At 35.5% G+C, this 19,169-nt stretch overlaps 1 protein-coding gene across 1 annotated transcript in view; it reads right to left on the bottom strand.

Moving 5' to 3' along the window:
- clasp1a (cytoplasmic linker associated protein 1a) overlaps positions 1-19,169 on the bottom strand; it is a 341,123-nt gene that overhangs the window by 138,413 nt on the left and 183,541 nt on the right. The window contains exons 13-17 of the mRNA XM_059970314.1: positions 8,810-8,945; positions 7,217-7,287; positions 4,514-4,573; positions 3,894-3,971; positions 396-563 (exon numbers count right to left, since the gene is read on the bottom strand). Of these exons, the coding sequence (XP_059826297.1) occupies positions 396-563; positions 3,894-3,971; positions 4,514-4,573; positions 7,217-7,287; positions 8,810-8,945 (513 nt within the window). The remainder of the gene's footprint in view (positions 1-395; positions 564-3,893; positions 3,972-4,513; positions 4,574-7,216; positions 7,288-8,809; positions 8,946-19,169) is intronic.

Genomic DNA, 19,169 nt, shown 5'->3' with positions numbered 1-19,169 from the left:
CTCTTTATGGCTTTTTCAGTTGGCTTCTGTTGATTTTTAAAAGCTTCCCAATCTTCTAATTTCCCATTATTTTTTCTACATTATATACCTTCTCTTTTGTTTTTATGCTGACTTTGACTTGCCTCGTCAGTCACAGTTTCTTTATCCCCCACTTTTATGTTGTGAGGACTTTAACGACAGCTTCCTGAAAATCCAAATACATTATTCACTGTTTCATTATAAAATTAACTCATAACTAGATCAAAGTATAAACTTCAAATTCTACTCTAGATGTGGCCTACAAGCCAAGCTGATGTTATTTATTTATAGTTTGCACAAATTGTACTTCAATCACTTCAATTTAAAAGATTGTCCCATTTTTAAACTTCAAATGCTGGTTATATCACAGTCCTTACTTTAGGCTTTCTTGAGAACTAGATGACGAACGATCAGACTGAGGCAAAGAAACAATGCTGTCTGAATTTTTCAAGTGGGACTGTAAGGGCTTCTGATAGGCAGGTTCCAATGAATTGAACAAAACTTCAGCTTCTCTGCTAAAGTGGTTGTGAAAATCCCAATATACTCTAAAAAATGGAAGACAAAAAAAAAGAACACTGAATTAGCACCTTCAAAGTTGAAATGTGAACTGGAGTTCACAAAACTAATACATGCCAATAAATTTGTTTACTGAATTTGACAGTTAAAAAGGACAGGCAATGAAGTGAGATGCCAAGGTGCTTCTTTCATTCCATAAATGTGCCCTCTAGTTTTCTCTTCCAGAGACTATCCTGAGGAATGCGTGGAAAAGCATATGCGTAGAGAAGATAGAAGAGTTTTGGAAGACTGAGGATTTTTGTTGGTATTGGGTATGCAATTTCAGAAGTTAGAGATTGGGAAATACTGAGAAGTAATTTTCATTCACAGGATGGAGACCAAGAATAAAGGCAAGTAACTTTCAAGCCTCCCAGTTCCTCACTGTAGTACCAAAACCGCAAGTCCAGGACTCCCCATGACAATCTCCCTAGGACAGCACAACACAAGCTCGCTTCCAATGCTCCATAAGGAGGGCTACCCAGAGAAATTACATCATCCTACAAATCAGATAAAGAAATCACATTGGGATCATAAGGAAGCCTGACAGCAGAAAACACTTGGTAAACATTTCCAAATGATGTTCAGTAACCTGCGAATAAAACATAATGTTCAGCTTCAGGAGAGAAAAAAAGTAATAATAATTAGAGATACAGCACAGAACATGTCCTTGCTGTCCATCGAGCCATATTGCTCAGCAACCCACCTATTTAAACCCTAGCCTAATCACAGGATAATTTGCAATGGTTAATTAACCTATTAACTGGTATGTCTTTAAACTGTGGAAGGAAACTCATGTGGTCACAGGGAGAATGTATAAATTCGTTACAGATGGCGATGGAACTGCACTCCAAATTCCAATGCCCTGAGCTATAATAGCATTGCACTAACCGCTACACTACCATGGTGCCCTATTGAAATGCATAATGCTGAAGCAAGCATTAAACAATTTAAAGTAAACTTATTTTCAAAGTACATATTTGTCACCATACACAAACCTGAGATTCATTGTCTTGCCGGCATACTCAATAAATACAATAACCATAGAGTCAATGATAGATTGCACCCAGTAGGGTGGACAACCACTGTGCAACTACAAAAGATTTTTAATTATTAATAATAAATAAATAAGCAATATCTAGAACAAGATGAAGAGTCCTTGAAAATAAGTGCATATGCTGTCATTGTTGTGGAAACAGTTAAGTGATGGGGTATGTGAAGATGAATGAAGTTATCCCCTCTGGTTTGAGAGCCTGATGGTTGAGGGGTCATACCTGTTCCTGAAACTGATGGTGAGAGTCCTGAGGCTCCCGTACCTACTTCCTGACAGCAGCAATGAGAAGAAAGCATGACCTGAGTTGTGGGGGTCCCTGATGACGGTCCTGCTTTCCAATGACAGCACTGCATGTAGATGTGCTCAATGGTGGGAAGGGCTTTACCCATGATAAACTGGGCCATATCCACTATTTTCTGCAGGATTTCCTTTCAAGTGCATTGCTGCTTCCATTCTAGACTGACTCTCCACTACAGATCTATAGAAATCTGTCAGTTTTAGATTCATGTTGAATCTTCATAAACCTCTCAGAAAGCACAGGTGCTGTCATGCTTTCCTCATAATTGCACTTCTGTGCTGGACCCAGGATTGGTCCTCTGAAATGAGAACATTGAGGAATTTAAAGTTGCTGAGCCTCTCCACCTTAGATTCCCCCCGATGAAGACTGGCTCACTGACCTCTGGTTTCCTCGTCAATAATCAGCTACTTGGTCTTGATGACATTAAGAGGTTATTGTTGTGGCACCACTCACCCAGATTTTCAATCTCCCTCTAACATTTTAAACAGAAAATTGTCAAAAATAGAAATGAATAGATGGGGGAAGGGGAAAAGGAGGAAAATGCGTTGCAATAATTCCCTTCAGCTTGGTAAGGCAGTTAAGCACACCCAAAATTCTCCAAATGATTACCATCAAAGTGGTCTGTGCCAATACAGGTTGCCACACCATAGCTAAGTTCCAAAGGACAGAAAAGCCTTTACAAACAGCTACCTTTGCTAAACAATTAAGACTTTTATCACTCAAAAAAATACTAATGCTTTGTTATACTTCCACTGCAATGACTCCTTACTGGACCCTGAAATCTCAAACTAACTGGATAAGGCAAATTGAGGAGGATGTGCTGTGCTGGTAAACACTGAATCAACATTTGAAATGTTCATTAACTTGAGAGTGCACAGGTATTTTTTGAGCAAACAGATACTTTTAAGTGGAAAATCCATCTAATGGCAAGTCTCCTGAATAATGAACATAAAGCTGCATCCTTTATACAGCACTCTTGAAAGGTAATAGAAAGGAAACAAATTTCCATCCTTTCTGACATCTATTTCAAGATTCCATGCCATGTATGTTTTTGTTACATATAGAAACTGAGAGTGAACTGAAGTGAAAGCCAGAAATATTGACTGCAGTTGATCACAGCAGCAAGCAAGAACAAACCCTGAAAATCTTAGTAAAAGTCAATCCACCTCAAATTACAGTAGGAATGGCTGGAGACAGATCAAGCCCATAAACCTCATAAACTTTCTCCTTGCCGCAGAGATTGAAGCAACAGTAGCATCCCTCTGACCAGCCAAGTTGAGGTCAACCAGCTCAGCACAAGCAAAGAAAGACATGTAATCATTCTCATTACTATTGCCTTCGTCCATTTTGTCTTAAAACATTAACAAGTTAACCGTAAAGCTGTGGTTGCTCTACAGGATTTGTGCAGAAAACATTTCCTCACACCACCTTTTCCCCATTAACTAAAATAACTATTTCATAACTGCATAACCAAAGGAGTTTTTCAAGTTGTACAGCATTCTAAATTAGCCTTACATCAAAAATCCTTCAGAGTCACTGGGTAAAAGCCTTTAATTCCTAGTCACTACAATTAGAAATGACACATTTGACTTTTAAAGAACAAAGTTGCTAGATGGATGGTGGGAAAGAACAAAAAGCTTTTAATATGAACACTTCTTAGTGACAAATGCAAGCAATTCTTACTTCACATAATATTTCAAATGAGAAAGAATTCAAAGTTTGGTCAAAGTAGTAATACAGTTTATACTGACAAATACTATTTCTTTATCCCCTTCATTTGGTTCATTACTTAAAAAAAACAGTAAACTAAGGCAAATAATACTTGAAGTCAAATTAATCTGGACTAAATGCAGAAAGCATTTTAAGCAACATTTAATGAATAGCTTCTCAATGTGGATTTTGAACAAGTTAATAGCAAGAAAATTAAACTAATGTCATTTTGGTAATGTCATAAACTTAAAAACAACTTACTTTCGAGCTTCTAGTCTAACTTCTGAATCAGCATCATGGATACCCTTCTTTATTGTTTCAGCCAGAAGTGATGAATGTCTAAGAGAGAGAACAAATTTACTATGGCCCAAGGAAGTTTCATCGCAAATCTAGCAGCTTGGTTGCACCACTTTACACAGATATTACTATGCAAGATGATCACTATTACATTACAGCTCAATAAACAGTATAATCCTTCTCAAGTTCAACTTAATGCCATATAGCCTTCTGAAAATAAAAGGAAGTGAAGTTTCATAATACATTTTCAAGGGCTTTCTTTCCATTACTATGGAAACAGGACATTCATTGCTTTTGCCAGTTGACTTATTTAAGTATTTAAATCCCCAAGTACATCACTCTTCTAAAGAACATTCTTCTTTCACAAACTTAGTGGCCAGATAAATTCATATATTTACACACCTATTCACTGCCAATATATCTTCCACCTGTCATTTCATTTCCATTATCATTTACCTCTATGATATTCAAACGCTTGACACAACTGTGCAATTTCGATTTTAAACTATTTATCAACAACACTCAAATAACCAGTAGTCCATTGAGCTGAAAAGCAGAGAAATTTTCCCTGGTTGTTTACTTACTTTTCTAATGAATGTGTTTGCCATTCCAGCAGCAACCTTTCCAAAAATTCAAATGAACGCCTATTAAAAAACAAAATGTTTGTCATTAGAAAACCCAAATTATTATACAAGTAGAAAATTTTCAACATGTCAAATATAGACATTAATTATACATCTCTGTACAGTCCATTCTTTTGATGTTTTTTTTTTCAAATATTAAACAAAATGTGCCTAAAGGAAGTGGTTTATTGTTTTGAAATGATTCGAGAAACTACATACAATGGCACTAATTCAAGAGCTTTCACAACTTGAAATGTGTTTCATAAATTTACCAATTATGATTGTGCCAAATAATTAGATGAAACCATCAAACTATATAGACAGTAACAGCATTGTTTAAATGCACTGGGATGAAAGCCAGTTAATTACTTATCTAAGGCTCTTAAAGTCCCATCAAACAAGCAAGGGCTTCAGAAGAAAATTTGTTTTTTAAATTTTGAAGTTTTATGTAGAGTACCATTCCCTTTCAGTTCCCTTGTACAATGGTGACAAAGACTTTGGAAAGAAGGAAATTTTCCAGATTTCTTATTCCTTCAGGTCAGTTTTTGAGCCAACTCCTAGCCTCTTTTATAACTGGTTTCCGTAGAACAGGGCGCATATATACACATAATCTCGAGCAGGACTCCTTGCTTATGGGTATTAAATGTCATTTGTCCATGGTGTAAAAAGGTTAGGAACCTCAGGTCCAGAGGAACAAAATAGTGCAACTGAGATTTGGGCAGCATTATAGCATAGCAATTAGAGTAACTATTAAAAGCGCCTTTGCCATGGGTTCAAATCCACCACGTCTGAAAGGAGTCTATACGTTCTCCCTGTTCTCCTCTGGTTTCCTCCCACATTCCAAAGACTTATGGGTTCATATGCTACTTGATCACAAATGTAATTTGGCGCACAGGTTCGATGGGTTGGAAGGGGCAGTTATCATGCTGTAGCTCTAAATAAAATTAAATGAAAAGGAGATAAGCAACTTTAGAACCACGTTGTCATGTTTGCATCCATGATAGATTTTCGAAAGCTTCTAATTTTTTTAAAAAACTAAAATAATTATGGATGCCGGTTCTTACAGCAAATCCTGGAACAGTTACCAACAATTTATTAGTTCAAGTATGACATATATATTACACTAAGAAAAGGCAACCACATTCACACAACAAATCCATATAATTGTTGAAGAATGTAACATATTAGTGTTTCAATAAAATTCAACAAAATGTAATACCAGAATCAAAAAAAAACTAAAAACCCACATATGCTGGAAATTCTAAGCGAAAACAGAAAATACAGGGAATATTTGTCAAGTCAGGCACCATCAGGAAAGCAGAGTTAATATTGCAGGGTGGTGACCTTTCAGAAGAATTAGAAAAAGAAAGAAATAAAAACATTAAGCTGGGGAGGAGGATGTATGAAAATACAGAGACCAATGACACTGGAGCTGTCATACTCAACATTACCTATGCCAGAAAACTGAAAACAAAATTTAGATTACAGGAAATAGTCAACAGATCAGGAAGCATTTGTGCAGAATGAAAAACAGTTAATGTTACAAGTTGATGAAACTATCAGTTGTGATACAAAGCTGTATTTCTCACTTTATTGAATGCTTGTGGCTGTACATGTGCCAAGCTGGGAACTGGTGATCAAAACTAACTTTGGGCTTTGCTGAAGCAAAACACCAAGGACTTCAGTCAGAATAATGCAGTGCGGGGATTATAGTTTCTTATTAATTACCAGACTATTGAAAGATGGAGGAGGAAGAGGGGAAACCAGGTAGGCAGAGCAAGAGAGAAGTACAGAGAAATGGCAAGGAAAAGAGGAATGGAAAAGGTGAAATGTGGAAAAATTAAAGAACTAAAACGAAAGATCAAACAAAAATAAATTCACTGACTATAGAATAGGTTTACATAATGGCCTAAATTTAAAAAATCAAAATGATTAATTTTCTTGGTAGATGGTTGACGTAAGATGGGGAAATTTCTTGTCATTCAGAATCAGGTTTAATATCTCTAGCATATGTCATGAAATTTGTTGCATTGCAGGAGTACAATGCAATACATAATAATAACTATAAATTACAATAAATAAAAGAAAATTAAATTAAATAAGTAGTGCAAAACGAGAGTAAAAATACAGAGGTAGGATTCATTGGTTTATTAGTCATTCAAAAGTCTGATGGCAGAGGTGAAAAGGCTGTTCCTAAAACATCGAGTCTGTGTCTTCAGGCTCCTGTACCCTCTTGATCATAGCAACGCTAAGAGGGCTTGCCCTTGGTGATGGGGGTCCTTAATGATGGATGCTGTCTTTTTGAGGCATCATCTTTTGAAGGTGGCTTGGATGCTGGGGAGGCTAGTGCCCATGATAGAGCTGAGTTTACAACTTCCTACAGCTTTTTTCGATTCTGTGCAGTGGCCTCTCCATATCAGATGGTGATACAGCTAGAGTGCTCTGCACAGTACATCTGCAGCAATTTTCAAGCATCTTTGGTGACAGAACAATTCTCTTCAAACTCCTAATGAAATAGGAGACCTGGAGGTCCATAGCTTCAATGCAAGCAACTGATACATCCTCCATTAGCATGTACATAAACTCAAAAATAGAGGCATGGCATCATTTATTCCTTCAAAACAACTCATCACAATAATAAAGAAGAAACAGGTTAAAACATACCTCCGAACGGCCACAGACTTTGAAGCACAGTTGCTTGAGATAATAGGAATTAATCTATGGAAGTGCGTATGCTGGAAAAGATTTTTTTTCCCAAGAAAAAACATTAATTTAAAGTCACAGAAATTATTACTCCTAGTCATAAACTGGGATGATATTTGCTTTTAAAAAAATACACCTTGCCTAACTTTTCAGAACCATCGATTCCCCAGTAAAAGCAGTTTCTGCTCTTGAAACTGATACTTTTAGTAGGGTCTCAGCCAAAAATGTTGACTGTTCATTCCTCTCCATAGATGATGCCCAACCTACAGAGTTCCTCTAGCATTTTGTGTCCTAATTTCTAGGTTTCTATATAATAATAAAAAAACCATCCAATCTCCTACCATTCCCAACATTTATTTCCACCCCCCCTCCCTTTTTTCCCCTCTAAATTCATTAACTCCATCTTCTTTGATTGTTTTAGAGATTGGCCATTCTCCCAAACCTTGCTAAAGATGGATAAAGGCAACTTGGGCATTGTTTCCATGCGGTTTTCAATGTTAAGGAGTCAAACTCAGTCTTCAGATGGAGTCAGCCACTCATCTTCTCATCTCCTTTGTGATTTAGTAAGATCAGAGCTGATCTGATTGAAACTCTAACTCCACATTTCCATCCAGCTATGATAACTTTTCATCAATTCTCCATATCTAGTACCTGAAAACATCTGTCTCAAAATATTCAGAGATTTTGCGTTCTTTGCCTTTTGATGAACTCTCAGAAGACTTCTAATTATCAGAAAAATAAACACCCTGAAGTGTCATAGTCCACCCCTCAGATTTTCCCCAAAAGAAAACATATCTGCATAGCTGACAAAATAAAACCATGCTACAAAAGGCCAAAGGATAAGGATAGACAACTTTGCATTGTATTTTATTTAATAAATCCTTGCCCATGAACTATAAGCTCTGATAAGACACCTACACACAGTCCCAGCAATGGTTACTTCATGAAGAGCTCTGCAGCCCAGCTAATTGTCACTCGAAAATCAAAGATTATGAAGCCCCATTTCTTAGATCACAAAATCAGCGAGTTCAACAGGCCAGAATACAAAAGTGGATGCACATTGTAATTTAGCCTGTCACCAGAGGAATATCTTGACAGCCACTTTTCAGTACATCTTGAATAAATTAAAACTTCATGCAGCACATCACAGAAACAGGCACTTTGGCTCATCTAGACCATGCCACCCTGGTATTCTACCTCGTCCCATCGAACCACCCCAAGAACCATACCCATTCTTACCTCTCTCGTCCATGTACATATCCAAACTTCCCTTAAATTTTAAAACTGAACCCAAATTTAATCACTTCCACTGGCAGCTCATGCCATATTCACACCACCCTCTGACAGAAGTACTTCTCTCTCAGAACCCCCTTAAATATTTCACCTATTAAATCTATGACCTCAAATTCTAGTCTCACCCAGGCTCAGGGGCAAAAGTGTGTGAGCATTCACCCAATCTATTGCCCTCAATTTTGTATACCACTACAAGATCCCTCCTCATTCTCCTAAACTCATGGAAATTAAATCCTAAACTACTCAACCTTAGAAACTTACTCGAATAATTAATCTGATGGCTGCTGTTCCAGATGTAGCTATAACTTTGGCACTATTAGGAACAAGGTTGAATAGTGTTGGCATAATAGCTTCGGCACCATGATCAAACCGGTTTCCCAGAACAGATGAGAGATACCTATAAAAAAAGTTGATAATACAAGCTTTGAAGTAATGAAGCATCTGTAGCAATGAAGAACAAATCTCTACATAAATTACAATAAAACTGTGAAAACAACACTTTCAAATAGTTATAAAATCATTGTTAAAATTGAACTTTAAAACACATCTCCTTTGTTATCATAGTGTTAATGGCATGCTATGATAAGGATACATTTTTATAAACACTTACTAAATTAGCAATGAGCTATGTGTACAAGAAATAATTTATATTATGCTCTTAACCTAAAAATAAAGAGACATCCCAAGATACATCATAGGTAGTTTACTCCTTGGTCATTTTTATGTTTATTAGGGATTATAGATAGGATAATTGCAAAAAAGTCTTTTCTACTGAGGTTGGGTGGAACCACAGGTAGAGGTCATGGGTTAAAGGTGAAAGGTATAAAGTTTAAGGGGAAGATATGAGGGGAAACTTCTTCACTCAGAGGGTTATGAATGTGAAATGAGCTGCCAGTGCAAGTGGTGCATGTGAGCTCAATTTCAAAATTTAAGAGAAGTTGGGATAGAATAATGGATGGTAGGGGTGTATGGAGGGCTGCGGTTTTGGTGCAGGTCAATGGGAGTAGGCAGTTTAAATGGTTTGGCATAGATTGGATCAGCCGAAGGGCCTTGCTTCTATATTGCACTATTTTCCTCACAACTGATACAAGATTTCTTATTTTAGCCTGGGAAGGTTGACAGAGCCTTGGTTTACTCATTCAGAATTAAGTACTCCTGTCTATGTAATTCTCTATCATCAGCTGTTCCACTGAATAATGTCATCTCAGATTATGTACTTGGTGTTTCATTTGAAAAGGGAAAACTCAACCTACTGACACAAAGGAAAGAGTGCTGCCAGTGAACCATAAGTAACAAATTAAGCTGGAGAGAAAATCTTGATAGGAGCCCTAATGTAAAAGTGGCCCTCAAGTAATATTCCCTCTAAAAAAGAGCCAACCAGGCAAATTTATTTAATGGCTCAATTTCACCCACCCATTCAGGAATCATGAAGTTGACGGCAATATTATGCTCCTGGCAATTCTTCAATTTTAAAGAGACACTGGAACACAGGCATCATTACTCACATGTACAAAACTACTCTTGTATGTATGGAAGAAAAATGCATTAAACTATAAGAGTAGGATTTTTTTCTTCTGCAGACATAATATTAAAGCTAAACTGGTCAGTAATTCTTGAAAGAATGGAGTCAGTGCTCTAGGAGGTGGGCCTCATGAATGAGATAATCATTGAGATGTGCAGAATATGGGACTAACAACCAGAAGAATTTGGATTATTTTGGCTGTAATGTTTTGAAAGGAACAAAAATTTAAGGATAGATAAGACTAAGTTGAGCTTAATGTGATCATATCAAATATGCTGATGGGAACTGATGAATAAGCATACACCTGTGCTTGTATAGTTATATGGCAGGCAAGGATTAGAAACAAATGTTGAAAATTTTACTAAGATCAGGGGAAAAAAGCTGAAGTTGAAAAGGAAATTGAATGGTTAAAATTGCTGTAGTATCATAGTAGTTTGAAGGATAAAAGGCTATCAGGAGGTGAATTCAAACTGCGTGCACAAATGGTTCTGGCTTTGAGGGTTTGACGATAAAAGAAAGACCCCTTTCACAGATAACAAGATTTTAAAGGGCAGGAATGCATGTAGCTGAATGACACTGAACAGTGGTGCTCCTCTGGATTAGTACCAGCATCAAAGTGCTTCATTAATTTTATTATCAAAATGAGTATATCAACTGTAAATGCCACTTAATATGTGTAGATAAGTTAATGTATGGAGATGGGCAAAATAATGAGGACACAGAGATAGCCAAAAACATTAGTGGAATGGAGAAACCCATGCTGGTGAAATTTTTACACAAGGAGGGAAGACATTCATTTCAGTAGGATGGAGGTAACACTGAACTTTTATCTAACATTATTTCAACTACAATTGGAGAATTGTGTCTAATTCTGGCCAATACATTTTAAGGAGAACATGGTCACCTATTAAGGATGCTGAAAACACAGACCAGAATGCTTTCAAGGATGAAGGATCTGAGCTACAAGATTGGAGAAGCCAGTATTGTTCACTCGAAAACAATGAATATTGAAAGAAGATTTGGTAAAATTATCCAAAAAATCATAAAGTATTCAGACAAAATGAATGACAAAACTGTTCCCAATGGAATAAAGTTCAAGATCCAGAGGTCAAAAATTTAAAGTGACTTGATAAATAAAAAGATCAAATATAATATGAAAGAAATCTTTAATTTAGTAATTATGATCTGAACTACACTATCTGAAAGGACAGCAGATGGAATTTAATGGTCATGCACTTTGATAGAAGGAATAAATGTGTACACTATTTTCTAAACAGGGAGCAAATTCACAAATCAGAGGTGCAAAGGGACTTTGGAGGCGTAGTGCAGGATTCCCTAGAAGTTAACTTACAGGTTGAGTGAGTAGTGAGGAAAACTAATGCAACGTTAGCATTGACTTCGACAGGACTAGAATATAAAAACAAGGATGCAAAATTGAAGCTTTATTAGGCATTGATAAGACTTGCATTTGTAAAAAAACATAAGCAGCTTACTTCACTTTATTGTCACCAAACAAGGATAGTTAGATAAATCTGGACCTGTTCTTACTTGTTGAGAATAATGAGTGGAGAATCTCATTAAAAGCTACCAAATATTCAAAGGCCGAGATAGCATGGGTGGAGAAAGAGTGTTTCTACAGTGGGAATGAAAGGCATTGATTGTGTGGATAGTAAGAGGCTTTTTCCCCAGGGCTGAACTGGCTAGCACAAGAAGGCACAGTTTTAAAGTGCTTGAAAGTAGGTATAGAGGAGATGTCAGGGGGAAGTTGTTGTAGTGAAATGGGCTGCCAGCAACGGTGGTGGAGGCAGATACGAAAGGTCTTTTAAGAGACCCCTGGACAGGTACATGGAGCTTTGAAAACTGAGGGCTATCGGTAACCCTAGGTAATTTCTAAAGTACTTACATGTTCAGCACAGCATTGTGGGCTGAAGGGCCTGCATTGTGCTGTAGATTTTCTATGTTCTATATTTCTATGAATGGCTAGGACATAGAATCAGAAAGCAAGGATGTCCCTTTACAACAAAGGGAAAGAACAATTTCCTCAGCCAGAGATGTTGAGTTTGTGGAATTCATTACCATGAGTTGCTGAGGTGGGCAAATCATTAGATACATTTAAAGAAGTTGATAAGCTCTTGATTCGTCAGGGCATCAAAAGTTACAGTTAGAAAGAGGGAGTTGAGGGGAATACATCAGACATGATCAAATGGCAGAGCAAACTCAATGGAGCGAATGGCCTAATTCTGCTCTCACGTCTTATGATGGAAGCATATTAATCATGGTCTTCATTAAAAACCTGCTAAGCACTAAGGAAGGCAAAGACGGGGATGTCACATGATGACGTAGGATCGAGACGCTGGAACTCAGCTCTCCCGTAAAAAATCAATAAATTAATGTTTAAGTGAAGAAAAGTTAGTCAATACTTTCTAAAAGTTACTTATAAACCACACCGGATTGTTTCAAGCTATGCCTCAAAAACAGAAGATGAAGAAAACCACTACCGGGAAGACAACGCAACTTGGAGCAGAACCAAGGCCCACATCTACCAAAGAACCGCGGACTCAGGTACATTATACCACCGGCGATAAGGAACAGGAAACTGCGGCAACATCGGACATTCCTAAAGGAAAAGACCAACGAAAACTACGCAAGCGCAAAGCAAGGAGCATGCGCAAGCGGGAGCAACCAAAACTACAAGGCCCAGTTACGACTGCATCCGAAAGTGAAAGTGAATCTGAGGGAGAGTCAGATTCTTTGGAAAGATCAGACGGAGATGGAGATAAACGTTCTTCTGGAAATATAGAAAAGACTGAGGCAAATAATGCATAAATTAGGCGCATTAAAAGTAATCAAAGAAAAAATGATAAATATGGAGATTATGTTTGATAAAATGACAAAGAGACAGGAAAAAATGGAAAAGAGAATTATTGACTTGGAAACTACAACAGAAGACATGATTGAAAGAATGAACAAAATGGAAAATGAGAATACTGCTTGGACATCAGAAAGAAAACAATTTATGGAAAAAATTGATAAGCTTGAAAATTTTAGTAGACGAAACAATATTAAAATTGTTGGACTTAAAGAAGATGAAGGAGGTGATGATCCAGTAAGTTTTTTTCAAAAATGGATCCCTGAAAAATTGGAAATGGAAAGAGAAACTCAAATTGAGATAGAAAGGGCTCACAGAACATTAAGGTCAAGACCACAACCTGATCAAAATTCACGATCAATTTTGATAAAATGCTTAAGATACCAAGATAAAGAAAAGATCCTGAAGGCGGCTGCCCAAAGTGCCAAAAATAGAAACAGGCCATTGATGATAGCAGGGAAACCAGTTCTTTTTTATCCTGATATAAGTTATAACCCTTTGAAGAAAAAGAAGGAATTTAACCCAGCGAAAAAAGCCTTATGGGAAAAAGGTTATAGATTTATAATGCGTCACCCAGCAACATTGATAATTATCTTGAAGGAGGGAAAAAGAAGATTTTTTTCCAATTATCGAGAAGCGGAGGTGTTCGCACAAGAACTTCCAGCTAGTGGCTAATTATACTTAGAGACTTCCAAACGTAATGGATTAAAGATGAAGATAGAGACAGTGAACAGAAGTGATGGACATTTAAGGATAATATAGGGAAGTAAAATTTTATAAACACTAATTGAGAATAGTATTTTTTTCTTCTTATGTATATACTTTTTTATGTTGCGGGGGGGGGCTGGGGAGCTTTGGACCGGTTTCTGCGGGATTCACGTGTGTAATCATGGCGATTGCCATGACCCATACAACAGAGGGGGGTAATGTTGTGTTTTTTTTCCACATTAGTAGGGGGGTATTTTGTTTTTTTCTTTATATTCTATTTTTCTTCTATCTTTTTGCCTGGCTGATTGGTGGGGACACACACAGCAACATGGAGAATTTTAAAAAGATTTCCCAAGATACCAAGAAAGTAGAAAGATTAGGTATTATTATAGCTTGGAGTAACATAATTAAAAATAATGACTAATTTATTGAATTTTTTAAGTTTTAATGTTAATGGGCTTAATGGACCGGTAAAAAGAAAAAGAATTCTAACATACATTAAAAAAATGAAAATAGATATAGCTTTTTTACAAGAAACACATTTAACAGATAAAGAACATCAGAAATTAAAGAGACTGGGTTGGAAATGTTATTGCAGCTTCATTTAATTCAAAGGCGAGAGGAGTTGCAATTTTGGTTAATAAAAATTTACCAATTAAAATACAAAATGTAATAATTGATTCGGCGGGGGGATACGTAATTATACATAGTCAATTTTTTTCGGAACTATGGACTCTTATGAATATTTATGCACCAAATGAAAATGATGTAAAATTTATACAAGAGGTCTTTTTGAATTTGGCTAACATACATGACAAAATATTAATAGGTGGAGATTTTAACTTTTGTCTAGATCCAGTTTTAGATAGATCAACAAAGGTGGTCACAAAATCAAAAGTAGTAAAATTAACTCTATCATTGATGAAAGATTTAAACTTGATTGATATATGGAGAAGAATTAATCCAAAAGAAAGAGATTACTCATTTTATTCAAATAGACATAAAATATATTCAAGGATAGATTTTTTTCCTATTATCAACGAATATTCAAAATAATGTGGAATATAAAGCGAGAATATTGTCAGATCATTCTCCTTTGATAATGATAGGTAAAGAGGAATCAATTTATAGATGGAGATTTAATTCAATGTTACTAAAACGTCAAGATTTTTGTGATTTTATGAAAAAGCAGATTCAGTTCTTTTTAGATACAAATTCACATTCAGTTGATGATAAATTCATATTGTAGGAAGCAATGAAGGCATACTTGAGAGGTCAGATAATAAGTTATACTTCTAAAATTAAGAAGGAATATATGACAGAAATAGATCAATCGGAAAAAGAGATTACAAAATTAGAAAAAGAATCTCAAAGAAATATGACAGAAGAAAAACGAAGACATCTTATTAATAAGAAATTACAATACACTCCAGACATATCGAACAGAAAAAGCAATTATGAGAACTAAACAGAGATATTATGAACTAGGTGAAAGATCACATAAGGTCCTTGCATGGCAGTTAAAAACAGACCAGACTGCTAAAACAATAAATGCAATTCGAACAAGAGTAAATAAAACTACTTATTTAGAAATTAATGAAACTTTTAAGAATTTTCATTCTGAGTAGTATAAAGCAGAATCACAAGATGATAATGTCAAGATAGAAAGATTTTTATCACAAATAACTCTTCCAAAATTAAATACGGAAGAACAGAAGGGATTAGATATGCATTTTACATTGAAAGAGGTCGAAGAAGCCCTAGGACAGGGGTGGGCAAACTTTTTGACTTGTGGGCTACAAAGGGTTCTAAAATTTGACAGGGGGGCCGGACCAGGAGCAGATGGACGGAGTGTTTTGGTAATACACCTCATAAGAGAAAATACAATATCATGGGATATGTAGAAAACGTGCTTTAACTTCAATTGAAAATGAACAAATGCATTACAACAAAATATCTGTCTTTGAAGTCCAATGGTATTTAGCTATTTATTGAAATGACTTTTAAAACACTGAAAATTAAATGAATAAAATACAGCTTTTTTTAATAGTAACAGCTATTATTTTAAAGCACTGAAAATTCTGTTATCTTTCAAGATAATATCATCATCACTCTCCTCCTGACTGTCTTTATTTCAAAAACGGTAGGAGATGCAGGACTACTTGTCCTGCTCCTTCTTATTCAATTGTCCCCTGTGCCAAAACTCAACAACGACCAGCACAAGGAGAGAACAGTGACAGCGCGCCAGTATGCGGAGCGCGTTATTTGATCTGGAGCGCATTTTTTATTTTGAGAACGTACGTGCACCTGCGCACTACTCATGTCCATCACTTAACAGAAATGACATGTAACATGTAAGGCTTATTGAAAAAAAATATTTTCAAATGCATTTTTTACATAACACAACGAAGAAACTTATTTTTTATTTCAGTGGGAACAGTGTTGTTGGTCTCCCTTTTTAGCCAGCGCATCAAAGTCTGGATTTAGTTTTGTTGTGGCGATTCTCAGGATGGATCTGAGGTGTTGGTCAGTTAACTTGGATCTGTGGCTGGCTTTGTTGATGTTCATGACGCTGAACACCTGTTCACACAAATAGGTCGAGCCGAACAAAGAGTAAAGCGCAAATGTGGAGTAATACGCTGCACCTCAACAAAGGTCAATGTGTAGCGGTGTGCTGCATGCAGCGCTAAAATTACGACACGGAGTCAGTAACTGCAGTCGAAGGAAAAACTTTATTCGAAATCCCCAGCCTCACTTTTAAGCCTCCCTCAACCTGCCCCCCATGGCGCAGAGGCTCCAAAGCTCTGTGTTCGCAAATCCCCGCAGGCTATCTCCCTTAGCCGGAACGCTGGCTAATTGTGAGCCGGTTCGGATGTGCCAGGAAATGGGTCGCCACAAATGTATATAGAGTGCGTCATCTATTGGGAAAACGCCAGAATTGTGGGGAGAAAATGTTAACAAGGTTTATTAATATAATTTCATCAAGTTCCGCGGGCTGGATTAAAAAGCTTAACGGGCCGCATATGGCCCCCGGGCTGTAGTTTGCCCATGCCTGCCCTAGGATCACTTCTAAGTAATAAATCTCCAGGAGAAGATGGTTTTCCGCCTGAATTTTATAAAAAGTTTAAAGATTTATTAATTCCTCCTTTTACAGAGTTAATACATCAAGCAGAAAGAATGCATAAACTTCCAGAATCTTTTTCCACAGCTATTCTAATAGTATTGCCAAAAAAAGATAGAGATCTCTTAAAGCCAGCATCATATAGACCTATTTCTTTATTAAACACTGATTATAAAATAATAGCAAAAATCTTATCTAACAGATTATCTAAATACTTACCAAAATTAGTACTTATGGATCAAACAGGATTTATTAAAAACAGACAATCGGCAGATAATGTAACTCGGTTATTTAGTATAATTCATTTGGTGCAAAAGAGGGAGGAAATGAGCGTGGCAGTTGCTTTAGATGCAGAAAAAGCATTTGATAGATTGGAATGGGATTTTTTATTTAAAGTATTGGAAAAATATGAATTAGGAGTATCTTTTATAAAATGGATTAAAACCTTAAATACTAATCCCAAAGCTAAAGTAGTGACAAATGGTCAAATTTCAACACCATTTCAGTTAACAAGGTCAACTAGGCAAGGTTGTCCATTATCACCTGCTTTATTTGTGTTGGCGATAGAACCATTAGCTGGATTAATTAGAATGGACCCAGATATTAAGGGTTTTAGAGTTAATCAGGAAGAATACAAGATTAACTTATTTGCTGATGATGTTCTGCTTTATCTAACAAATCCATTACACTCGTTGCATAAATTATCCCATAGATTAGAAGAATATGGGAAAATATCACGTTATAAAATAAATTGGGATAATTGACATGGAAATTTTACCTCTTACTAAAGGAGATTATAGTCAATGTCGATTAATAACCCAATTTAGATGGCCGGCAAATGGTATAAAATATTTAGGTATAAGAGTTGATCATGATATAAAGAATTTATATAAATTAAATTACTTACCACTATTGAAAAAAATTCAAGAAGATCTTGATAAATGGGTGGTATTACCAATAACATTAGTAGGTAGAGTAAATACCAGAAAAATTAATATATTTCCTAGATTACAATACTTATTTCAATCACTACCAATACAAATACCCCAGAAGTTTTTTCAAGAGTTAAATAAATATGTGAGGAAGTTTCTTTGGAAAGGTAAGATGTCAAGAATATCGTTGGAAAAATTGACATGGAAATTTGATCTAGGAGGGTTACAACTTCCAAATTTTAATTATTATAAAGCAAATCAACTTAGATTTATTGCATCTTTTTTTGAGAAAGGCATGGATTAGAATAGAACTAGATAAAATAGGAGAAAATACACCAGAAGATTTTATATATAAATGGGAATCTAAATGGATACAGAAAAAGAAAGAATCTCCTATATTAAAACATTTGATTGACTTATGGAATAAGATAAATGTTGATGACGAGATAAATAAATACTTATTAGCAAAGAGATCTTTAATTCAAAATAGACATTCCTTTTACAATGGATAAGCAACTTTTATATAATTGGTTTCAAAAAGGGATTAGATATATAGGTGATTGTTTTGAAGGAGGTATATTAATGTCATTTGATCAATTAAAGAATAAATATAAAGTATCAAACAACACTCTTTTTTGTTACTTTCAACTAAGGGCTTATTTAAGAGAAAAATTAGGTCAAACAATGTTATTGCCAAAATCTAATGAAATAGAAACTTTAATTCAAAAAGGAAAGATTAAAAAATTAATTTATTGTATGTATAATTTGATTCAAAAACAGGCAATTAAACAAGGAGTCCATAAGTCAAGATAAAAATGGGAAAGTGACTTGAATATTAAAATTGAAGAAAAAAATTGGTCAAGACTATGTCTTGAGAGTATGACAAATACAATAAATGTCCGGTTAAGATTAGTGCAATATAACTTTTTACATCAATTATATATTACACAACAAAAAATAAATAAATTAAACCCAAATTTATCTGATCAATGTTTCCGATGTAACCAAGAAATTGGTACTTTTTTACATTCTACTTGGTCTTGTTCTAAAATTCAACCTTTTGGGACAAAGTTAAGTTTTATTGGAACAAATTATTGGAATACAACTTCCACATAATCCAATATTATTTTTACTAGGTGATATTGAAGGGATACAACCGATACTCAAATTGAATAAATATCAGAAAGAATTTATAAAAATTGCATTGGCAGTAGCCAAAAAGGCTATTGCAGTTACTTGGAAATCGGATACATATTTAAGTATAGATCGTTGGAAGAAAGAAATTTATAGCTGTATTCCATTTGAAAAAATTACTTATAATTTAAGAGATAAATATGAAACATTTTTGAAAATTTGGCACCCTTATTTACAAAAGACAGGATTAAATATATAGGTGCTCTGAAGATGAAATAATTGGTTATTTGGGGAAAGAAATAAATATATATACTAAAGTTATTACGAACTCCATG

The sequence above is a fragment of the Hypanus sabinus genome, chromosome 5, assembly GCF_030144855.1.
Source record: "Hypanus sabinus isolate sHypSab1 chromosome 5, sHypSab1.hap1, whole genome shotgun sequence".
In the NCBI taxonomy this organism is placed as follows: Eukaryota; Metazoa; Chordata; class Chondrichthyes; order Myliobatiformes; family Dasyatidae; genus Hypanus; species Hypanus sabinus.
This window is presented reverse-complemented; position numbering and strand designations above follow the sequence as displayed.